We start from the raw sequence: 11,864 nt of genomic DNA, 5'->3' as shown, positions 1-11,864 counted from the left end.
AAATCGTTCTATTATAACTAAGAATTATAATTTAATTTCTAAACGTTAACTATTTATATCAATATATCAAGGCATATTAAAATATTAGTAAAAAATTACGAAATGAAAATTAATGTAAAATATAAGAAACAGATAAAACTAATCCAAAAAGATCATTAGAGAGACTAGAAGCATGATAGCAAAGGCAAAGGAGCAAGGGATAATCTTAGATTCTACTTTTGTAGGGTCACAAATAACTTGAAAGCGACAAAAAAGATGCACATTGAAACCAAACACAATCAGCCATAAATCCGACACAAAAACACTGACAGAGAACAGCAGAAAGAATATACAGAACGGTAATCTTTTCTCACATTGCTATGAAAGGAAAAGAAAAAGTGACATAAAATTTCAACCATCCAAAGGTTAATGTTTGTCATAAAAAAGCAACTGTGGAAGTAAAAAATTATATTTGAATTAATTTTAATATTCAATTGCTATAAAATTTACATTTTATTATAAATTTACAAAGAAATAGTACTGAATTGTTAAACTTATAAAATTAGAATAGAAAATATTAAATGAAAGAAGTAACTATTTTTTATTTAATATTTTGTTTTCTGAATTTGAAGGATTGATTCTCATTTCTGAAATATGATTTGTGTTTGTTCAACAGGACAGGAAAGCAAACAAAACATTAATGTTAATATCAGAGAGTAGAGAAGAGGGACCCAGCAAGACATTAGGTTCATGAAACCTTGAATTTTCTTTCTGTTGGATTGAAACAAAAGATCACACACAACACATGATACAATGAATCTTCTGAATTCAATTTCATCAAAGCATTCATATAATGCACAACTGATGAATTCTGTTCTTCTGAGCCGTCCAACTCAATCCAACACAGTACTCACATTATATAGGATAATTGAGTTCTACACTTTATCATAATTTTAAAACCCACCTTTACCTCTTTAAAATATTTTACTTGATTTGAATATGTACAAAAAATATCCACAGTTTTAGATTATTAATATTTTAACATTTTTTAAGACATACTTATATATTCTTTGATAATGATATTTCATATATTTTTATAGTAATACATACCGCAATAGGCATTTATGTATTTTTCTTGTTTAATTTGCAATTGGACATAATTATTGTAACCCAGAAATCAATATTAGTCTAAGATAGACTGTACTACCAAAGGGGCAACAGAATGAAATTAATAAATTTATCTATATAAATTAAATTATCTACAAATATTTAATTTGTTTGAAACACCTGAAAAAAAATTATAGTATTTTAATAAGAAGTATAGCAAAATATAATATACAAACTCTTCTTAGGTGTATTTCTACTTTTATTATATTAAAATATTATATTTTTAAAAATATATAATTTTATAGTTTTTTATAACTTTTATTTTATAAGTAATTAATTAAAAATTATAGAATTTCACACACACACACATATATATATATATATATAGATATTTTTATAATACTATCAAAATATCATGTGATGGTTATTTGTAAAAACAAATAATTTAACGATTTTAAATAAGAGACATTGTTTAATTACTTAATTTATTAAATAAATAACTTTTTGTTTAGTAAAGAATAAAATTATCCAATTAAGATTGACACAAAAAAATTACCAAATAACATATCCATGTGCATGATAATATAAATTATAATCAAAATTAATTTTTTTATTTGAATAATCTTATTAAAACCCACTTCTAAAATAGTTCATTCTGTTCAAAAGCAGAAGAAAATGACTTTTACATCAGAAAAAGTAAATATGAATCTTAGAAAAAACTATTAGAAATAATTACAACTACCATCCAAAACACAAGTTATTTTAAGAACTAGTCTTTTGTGGAAAAAGAACTAAAACCTTGATGTTTAAGTTGTCCCAAACATGCATAAAAACAAAAGATGAAAAAAAATCATTTATTAATATTATTTTATAAATTATGCAAAGTTTCATTAGTTTTTTAAGAATAATTTTTAAGATGTGAGTTATTATAATATAAAAAATTAATTTTAAAATTAAAAATTAATCTACCAAGAACAGATATTCATTTAAAAGATTGATCTTCCTCAATAACTGTTTTTTAATATACAAATATCAATAATCAAACCCTAAATCACATGCTTAAAAAGACTATTATATTATCTATGAATGAAGACATGTCATTGATTTTGTCCTACAAGTTTTCACTTGTTGAGAATTAAGTCACTAACAAATTGTAACTTACTACAATGTAGCTGAAAATTGTGAGCATGAATAAGTTCCCCAAAATTACAACATCTCTCATAAAATGAAAACATGTTTGGGACTTGGAAAGATGCACACTAATAGTGATTAGTGCGATAAAGCATCCGAAGTTCCTTGCAATGATTGCATGTCCATGGCCGTAGAGGAGGGTCCATGCAATAAGAATGAATTTTTTGAATTTGGCAAATATCACAATTCTCAAGGAGATCCTCTGGTTCCCGACCACGGCAAATTACACAAGCTCCCGTCTGTGTAGACTGTATAAGCAAAAGACAATCCACGGAGTGACAATCATATCAAGATGCTTATAAACTTTCAATGACAATATAGGAAACAACCCAATCTATATATAAGTATATCAGTAACAACAGGAAACAAATCAGTCTCTCTATATATATGTATATCAGATGTAGGATCTAATGTCTAAATTTGTGATTAGAAAGTGTGTTAAAAAAGTGTATGTTAGAAAGTGTGTTCCTAATATTTTTCTTTAGAGAAAATTATCATAAAAATCACAGAATAAAATCAAGTTATTGCATATAGATTTTCTTCTGGCTTCTTATAGGTGGTGTGCATTACAGTATATAGAACCATGCTCATGGACATTAAATTTTATGGATCATGGTGGATTGGTGAAAGTCATAGCCTGTCTAACAAAGAACAGAGAGAAACCCAACATTACAAAATCATGGATATCATAAGGCTGACAGTGAGAATGTTGGTTTGTTACACAAATAATAATTCTTAATAAAACAATTCTCTATTAAAATGATCAAAATGTTGGGTGGGGTAGAGTCCACACATAAAGCATTCCAACTTAACAAGTAAAACAAAAGTTGCCAGCTCATGTGATATTGTTTTTTAGGCCAAATAAATCTTACTCGCTCTCATTATATGGTTGCAACAACCAATTAAACTGCCACTTATTTATGAGCCGTCCAAATTAAGCAAAGAGCATATAAGAAACATTAAGTTCCAGTAGAATCTATGACAGGCTTTCAGTGAATACCAGTCAATATCTTTAAAGATGTCAATATTGTATGGAATGTATACAAGCCACAACTGTTACTGTACAATCAATAATCTAACAACCACTCATTCCAATTTTTTTCCTGTGTCTATGTTGGGCCACTTCTTTCCTCTCCTCTAATTTTTTTTTTTAATAATCTAGAATAGTTTTTAAACCCTACAAGAAGACAGACTATTTTTAAAATTTGAACCCATGACCTTAGGTAGCAATCTAACCACTGAGTTAAGGCTCGTCCGTGTGTTATGTGATTTCAACTAATATGGGAAAAAAAACACCCAATAGAGATAACAGCTAATATAGCTCAAGGATAAGCGTACCTCAAAGGTAGTATGCGGTAATTCTTGATCCATGGGGATAAAAATTTCTGAGGCTGAATTGTTACATGGGATTGTCTGGGAGTATACTTTTTGATCCGTAGTGGCTGCATGCTCGACTTTCTTAATCATCACAAAACTTGCCTTGCACAGAGGGCAAGTTGATGTTTTTCTCATTGAAGTCTATAAATATTGAAAAACAAATGAGAAATGAAAGAGACAACCAAATAATATTAAGAGAAATCTAACGAGGTTGACTTAATCCATCTTAATCTTTAAATAGGACATTTTGGAATCACCATCAATTCAAACGAGTGCATTAGTAAGAGAGCCTGGACAAAATTGATAAATATACTTGGGTAAATATTTAGTTCATTACAACATTTTTAGTACAATAAAAAAAAATTACAATCTTAGTACAAAAACTATAATTTCGTAAATTTTATTTGAACTTCGTTAATTGTTGAGGTAATCGAATACATTAATACGCAATTAACATTAAAGGAAGTTAATTTCATATTAACATTAATTTTTCCTTTGATATTCACACGAAACAATTACTAAAGACCAAACACATACTCAGTTGTACTAACCATTAAAAAAATTCAAATAAAACTGACAAAATTAAACTTATTGTACTAAGACTTTAGTTTTTTTTCTTATTGAACTAGAAAATAAAATAAATAATATTTGTTGTATTGAACCGAAGGGTTTCACTAAGAAAATAAAGCAAAACAATGAGGTGGAGCCTCAAATTCTAAATGATAAAGAAAAGCATAAATTGAATGAAAGTTAAATTATAGTTTAGTTAGGATTAGGAAAAGAGACCAACTTGAAATCTAGTCAAAAGAAAATGGCATGCTACAGAGATCATGATCATCAATTAATAGGCTTTAATTCGTAAAAATGGCAAATAAATGAAAAGGCATACCCTATGATCAACCCAACTCTGGATGCATGGAAAACAAAATCGATGTCCACATGGCAGAATCCCCCGTGTTGTGCTGAAATCTGTGAAACATATAACACATGACATCTCTGTTGAAGTAGGTAAGCCAGCACCATTATCAACCTGATCACCATCGGTGAATTTTTCCTCATCACTAGAACATAAATCTATTGATGTTTGTGGCACACGTAGGGCATCTTCTACAAACAAAGTTGAATTTCTAAGCGTAGATATAGGAACTGAATCTTTGATCTGTTCAATATCATCTGAACCACCATCGATAATTCTATTTTCAGTACTTAATCCAGCATTAGGTCCTTCACTATTTTGTAGAATAGTGTTATTATTGAGACCACCAGAAAGGCTAGATGTCGCTTCAGCGTCTGTTTGTAGTCTATCCGCTTTAAAAAGGTGGTCATCTGAGCTTAAATCCAAAATTGAAGGAGCCAACACCACATCATCAAGATTTCTCGTAAGTCTTCTTCCTTTACGAGAAGGTCCAGCTAGAGTAATCACTCCCTTACCGTTACAAATGTTCCTTTTTCCTTTCTTTGACAGTCTAGACGAATATGAAGTTGATTCATCATGCTTAAAAAATAGGGAATGCAGAGAAAACAGAAGAAATTAGCAGGCATTCCGAAAGAACAAATAATGCCGTATTCACGGGGATAGCAAATGTAATGCAAGTAATTTATAAAGCACCAACAATGAAGAAATGATTGAGATGCAGAAAAAAGTTCATTCAGACAATCAGCTAGTTTATCCTGCTACATATTTTGAATTATCGTTCATCCTAAAAGTAATCTATGATATACATACCTATGGCATGCTTTTTCTTTAATTGACCATTTCGTAGAAGGCAAACCACATATGTTGCATGAAGCAAGTAGACGTATTTATTCAAGTCTGTAGATGAATAATACTGGCTACAAATTTTAAAATAATCCTTTGATGCAAAAGATATCAGAAAGCCACCACTAAACTTTGACGACGACTCAAATCTAAAAAGAAAACAATCCCATCTCCGTCACAGAACAATTGTGGTACCTTTTTAGTTTTTAATTTATCAAGGCATAACAAAGAAGTGCAATAAGAAACCTTGCCGGATGCCATAAAAAATACATATAGATTTAAATGGAACACCTAGATGTGCAAATGAAATTTTTTGTCTATAGTTAATATCAACTATTAAGATGGGTGTTAATGACTCCAGATATCACAGTGTGAAAGTTGTGACCCATTCTAAAATCAGGCAACAAAATTATGAATCAAAACTTGCTTGAAAACACTCAGAATGTACATCATAAAGATTAAAAATGTCCAAGAGGTGAATAGAGAGAATCGAGAGCCTAATTTACCTTTTTCATTAAACAAGAATCTTCCAAAACATAAGCTATTGAAATTCCAGAACCGAAGTTAGGTTTTTGCCTTTCAGTCCCTGTATCATGTAACTTGTCACTGACGATTTTTTTCTGTGTCAACCTACTGGTCCGAACAGTGACGGGAACTTCCAGTAACAATCGCCCTACTTCATGTCCACTGAAAATAATAATGATAATAAGTGAACTTAAGAACAAATATTCCCCAAATGTCAGATTAAACGAGAAGACCCAAAAATAAGGTCCTATATAACCAGACAATGCACCCAAGATTTTAATCAACTGCATATAATAAAACCGATGATCCCAAAGTAAAGAAACTAGAAGCAAACTCCAGAGTCCACAAGAAACACGCCCATTATATAACATCATATATGGTAATAGAAAATCAACTATCATAACCCAACTTTCAATAAAGTTGTAGCATAGCCTGATGCCATGTTAAATGTTAATGTCAACGTTACTTTCCTTCAGGTTTAAGTTGTGGGGATGTGATTTAGGAATGTGAATAACTTCGTATCACACTAACTTTCATGTACGCCATAACACAATCCAAAGCAAAAACTGCCATATAAAATTGATCAGTTCATGCTTTTTTAACGCTCATTCTAATTCCAAGAGCATGATGATGACATTGGATGCTGACTAAAACAACCAATCCTCATGAGTTGTTTTCTTTCAAAAAGCTATAACCCTGAAAAATCCATTACACTCTGGTATAATTCTTCCCTAATGAGGGGATAGAATAGAAAAGAAATTCACCTCTGCAAGGTATAAGAATCTTCTGGAACACGCCTCCCTTCCTTTATGCAGTCCTCAATCCATTGGTGGTTTACTACAGGTATTCTAAACTTCAACGCAATATCGTATTTCTTTCCTTCAAATTTCCAGCACACCTGATCAATCACAAAATCAATCAATCATAAAACAGTTCTAGATAGTTTGCAACAACCTGTTCATTCATTCCGAAACTCTCTTCTTCCGCCTAAATTCTCCCTCAATTCTCTTTCCCTTTCACAACACAGAAACAGACAACATGCCTTCCTAAGTCACAAACCTCGACATAACCTAAATCCACCACCCAATTAAGCTCTCTGTCTCATTCACTCAATCAATACACAAAACTCTTCGATTGAATTACCAAATTCAACATTCCGCACCAAAATTCTCCATCGAATTAAGTTTCTCACTCTCTCACTCACATGCAAACACTCCAGATGCATTATCAAAATCCCCCATCGAATTAATCTCTCTAACCTCTAAATATATATATTTCTGTCTATCTCTCCCAACAAAGCCATCTTTCTCTCCCAATTATTTTCTCTAACTCTCTCAATTAAGCTCCTTCTCAGTTAAGCTTTCTCATTCTCTCTCTCTCTCTCTCTCAGTTATCTGTACCTCTCTCAATTTAGTTCTCTGTCTCAGTTAAGCTTTCTCTTTACCCCTCTCAATCGTGCTCTCTCATTCTCTCCCACGAACAAACTAAAAAAACAAAAACAAAAACTAACCAAATGCGTTATCGATTTTGACATTGTGCCAACGTAATTGGCGCCGGCACGTGAAATCAGCTTGATGAGATCGAACCGCTCGGAGCCGTGGTAACCGCTAACCGTTGCCACCACGCTTTCCATTCCTTGAACCGGAGAATTTGCAACTTCTGCTCAATAAATAAATAAACGGCTTCAGATTCAAGAATAGAAAACAAAAAGCAGAAATCGTGTTGAACGAAACCCTAGCACGAAGGTTATCCTCGGTACGATTCAACTCGTAAAGTTATGAGGAAAAAAATAAAAGGCAGAAAAACTGTGACTATTTTCTTGGTGACGCAAAACATTCCAATCGAAATTCGAAGATAGAGAGAGAGAGAGAGAAAGAGAGAGAGAGAGAGAGACCGTGAGATAGACGAGGAAGTTGAAAGTGTTCTTCTGCTTCCATGACACTTCTCTTCAGAGTTCAGAGTGATGATACCCGAAAACGTCTGGCGGTAAATGCAAATTGAATTTTCGAGATCAAAATCAAAACCAAGGGAGGACATTTTATTATTTGGATGATATATGTTTTCATTTTTTTCTATTAATGGGATTTTGATTTTTTTTTTACATTTTTAAATTTAAATTTGACCTTTATGAAACAAGTGATTTTTCATATATAATATTTTAATTCCTCCAAAAATTTGTAGTCATTATTTTCCTTTCCTCAAAGTTCATTTTAATCTAGGAAAATGATACTTGAACAACCATTTTTGACAACATTTAGACACGCGCACACGTGTCAAAATCTGAGTGGTCCAGTTGGAAAAATTAAATGAAAATGGACCACTCAGATTTTGACACGTGTGCGCGTGTCTAAATATTGTCAAAAATGGTTGTTCAAGTGTCATTTTCCTTTAATCTAATATATTAATACTTATTTTAGAGATTTAAGAACAAACTACGAATTTAGTTTAAAGTAAAATACTCTGATATTATATTATGCATTTTAGCATTTAATGGAAATAAATTTTAAATGTATAAAAGGTAAAAAAATCTGAAAGAAAAAAAAACTTATAAGTGTTTAGTTTTTATTTCATTAAAAAATCCATTTCTCTAAATTTTCTTATTTTAATACTTTGTATATTAAAATATAATTTGAGTATTTTGTTATCAAAATAATACAACTGTGAAGATTAAGTTGAGTTAACGAAATTTTTTATTAAGATTTAATATATTTTTTGTTAGGTTAAATCATTTTTGAAGTATTTACTTTGGTTTGAGTATGACTTATTTTTGTTTTCAATTAAATCTTTATTCATGAAAAATTTATGCAATTGAATCTCTGTTATTAAATTGGTTGAACAACGTTAAATATACGTTGTGATTTTTTTGAACGATACGGTGAAGTGAGGTTGTTAGTTAGGTCAATTTTGTTTTTTTCAAAATAAAAATTTTGGAATTTTGTTGAATTCTTAATTAAAGAGCGCTTAAGGAGTTTGTCGTTGTTCTTATGCCACATTGTTGGTTAGGTTGATACTTTTTCTTCTTTGACGATGTTGTCGATGGTTGTTCTTGTGTTACAAATTTTTTTATCCTCATTCATCTACTTCTTTGATGTTGTTGGTGGATATTTATTTTGTTGGACATTGTTGATGTTTCTTTTTTTGTTTGTTACTGGAGTAATAAGTATGTCGATGTGCCGTTCATGTTCGTCTTCCACATGTAATGGGTGGCGAAAGCAAAACCGTAGTCTATGTTTTTGTGGTGGTAGAGGATCGAGAAGTTTAGATGTTTCACCCATTTGTCATTGTGAAGAGAACTGCAAAAACTATTAAAAATCGAGGGAAATAATTTTGGGTTGCCTTAAGTACAAGGTAAAATACATGGAACCTATTGTATTTGTGTTATTATTTTTCGAAAGAGGCCATTGTTGATTTTTTTTTTTACATAAAGGAATACCCAATCATTGTGGTTGTTGATTTTATTTTTTTTAACAAAATGGAAGTGAAGACGTTGGTTGCAACTACTTCAGATGGTGCCCATGCACTGATGATGAGTTTGATGAAAGGGGTACTATGGGAAGTGCGAAGGAAATGATGATAGTTTCGTGAACTCGAAAGAAATGGAAGTTTATAGGAAGATGATACGTAATTTGGAGAAAGTTGTGTTGATTCTTCAAAATTGGATGAAGGTGTTGATAGGGGTGGTTCGTGTTCTGTGTCGTTAACATAATTTTAGTTTCAATGTTGATGACAACTCCATGATGTGTTGTAGCTATCTTGTTGATTTTAGTTAATTAATTTAATTTCTTTGATATTAGGATGTATAGTTGACATTGTGTAGGATGGACAATTGACATTGTCTATTGTTAGTGTGTTCTTGAATATAATGTTGTTCAATGAATTGAAGACTTCCAGAAATTTATAATTGTTTGTACATTAAAAAAAATTGAGAATGGTATAATGAAAATGGTTGAATGAAAGTGGTTGAATGAAGATGGTATAATGAAAATGGTTTAATAAAAAAATGGTTTAATGAGAATTGTATAATGAAAATGATATTACAGAATAACATAATAAGTGTAATGAAAATGGTATTACAGAATAAAATGATAACATAGATAACAAAAGGTTTGATCCACCACATAAGTTTTGTACAATACCAAATTATTACAGAATAACCTTAATAAAGTGTACATATTATTCAGATAACCATTATAATTGTTCAGACAATCATTACAAAAGTATTAAGATAACGTTCAACTTCAAAAAATATCATGTTTTTGAAATTCATCCCCTCTTAGGCTTGACCTTCACCCTAATGTCTTGATGGTATAATTGCTTCAGATGATGGGGTAGGATATTGTGCTTCCTCGGAGTGCATAACATGTTGTTGGGTTCCTTTGGGGCAACAACTTCTGTTGTGATCCACTACCCTACATAACCCACATATATTTTGTAGGCCACCTTTTGTCATTCTTGTTTCATCCTTTGTCATCTCTCACTGCTTTAACCTTCTTTTCTTCTCATGACAATATTCATTTTGCAGGAGGCAACACATCAAAATATATGGTAATGTCCCACATGTTATTGTTGATAGGATAGATAATTGATGAGTAAATTTCTTCATATGTTGACTTCCTAAAGTAATAAGGTATGAAACCTTCTCCATCATGACAAAAGCCATCAAAGAATAAACTGAAAACTACAATACAACATTTACTCACCTTCGACGCGATTCATCTCCAACCACCTCACAATTCCAACCAAGAACATCTGAAAGATGATGATAAATACCTCCAACGAAACTCTAATTTATGTGATCGACAACTAATTTCACTCACTCAATCAATCCCCAATTTGCATGAAACAACCCTAAATCGTATCACTAAACCCTAATTTCATTCTATGGAACTTCAATTAAAACATCCCTAATTTACTTGAACAAATAAGTTTAATTAAATTTTACTATTTTTTTATGTTTAAAATATGAAAATCCATGTCAGTGCCCCACCTCAACGTATTATACAACCTCACTTCGCCACATTGTTTAAAACGTATCTTTAATATTGTTCAGTCAATTTAACGGTAGAGGTCCAATTGCATCATCTTTTCACAAGTAAGGACTCAATTGTAAACAAAAATAAGGTAACGGTTGATTTAAGATTTCAAACAAAAAATTGGGACCTCGAGAATGATTTAACCTTTAAGTATTTTGTTAAGAGAATATATTATTGGTATAGAGTTTGATATTTGATGTAAAAGGCTTGATTGGATTATCAAAGTGAAAAGAGAAATTACACCATCTTAAAGTAAAGAGAGTAAATTATATTTTATTCAATAAGATTTTGTTTATATATGTGAAAAAGTACTAGAGGTATTGAAAATAGATTGTACATTTATGCATACATTATTGAGAAAATGAATATATTCAAGTGAGATTTATGGATGATGGTAAAAATGGTTGTAAATAAAAATTAGTGCTTTTTAAATTGTTTTAGTTAAAACATTAATATATTATATTTATGTTTCATTCTCGAATATTATTGTTTAAGTTATGGAGTATTTTTCCAACCATTCTTAAGAAGTGAGTCATTTTTATAGGGTTAAATATGTTTTTAGTCCTTCAACTATCAAGTGTTTTTGGGTTTAGTTCTTCTTCCAAACTTTGCTTCATTTTCATCCTTCTCCTTAATGAAATTATAATATTTACTCATCGAAAACCAACGACGTTAAATTTTCAATGAGCTCATTAACGGTGTGTCACGTTTCATGCCATGTGTACACTTAGAAATTGAAATTCTGAAATTGAAAGTTTCCTCCTTTCACCACTCTTTTCTCCTCCTCCTCCTCCACCACTACCTTTGCCTTCACCTCCTCTATCACAAGCCTACTTCTGCAAACAACAATAATAACCAAATAAGTTGATTAATCATAATTAAATAAAACTAAA

General features: G+C 30.8%; 1 protein-coding gene across 1 annotated transcript; it reads right to left on the bottom strand.

Annotated features, from left to right (window-relative positions):
* Positions 1-2,148: 2,148 nt before the first annotated feature.
* LOC124822468 (uncharacterized) lies at positions 2,149-7,965 on the bottom strand. Its single transcript, XM_088098358.1, has 7 exons — positions 7,833-7,965; positions 7,449-7,597; positions 6,703-6,836; positions 5,920-6,100; positions 4,544-5,149; positions 3,616-3,795; positions 2,149-2,525 (listed from the first exon to the last, which is right to left on the bottom strand). Exons 1-7 carry the CDS (start codon positions 7,873-7,875, stop codon positions 2,346-2,348), a joined length of 1,473 nt encoding a protein of 490 aa, XP_087954484.1. The 5' UTR covers positions 7,876-7,965; the 3' UTR covers positions 2,149-2,345.
* Between the last annotated feature and the right edge of the window lie 3,899 nt (positions 7,966-11,864).

The sequence above is a fragment of the Vigna umbellata genome, chromosome 9 (assembly GCF_029865625.1).
Source record: "Vigna umbellata cultivar VRB3 chromosome 9, Vumbellata_1.0, whole genome shotgun sequence".
Taxonomy (NCBI): Eukaryota; Viridiplantae; Streptophyta; class Magnoliopsida; order Fabales; family Fabaceae; genus Vigna; species Vigna umbellata.
This window is presented reverse-complemented; position numbering and strand designations above follow the sequence as displayed.

Excerpts from the sequence above, each read along its gene's own strand:
- LOC124822468 (XM_088098358.1), bottom strand. The coding sequence starts at position 7,875 with ATGGAAGCAGAAGAACACTTTCAACTTCCTCGTCTATCTCACG. Across the intron at positions 7,598-7,832 it reads ACTTCCTCGTCTATCTCACG|AAGTTGCAAATTCTCCGGTT; the intron begins GTCTCTCTCTCT and ends TTTATTGAGCAG. Across the intron at positions 6,837-7,448 it reads CAAAATCGATAACGCATTTG|GTGTGCTGGAAATTTGAAGG; the intron begins GTTAGTTTTTGT and ends GTGATTGATCAG.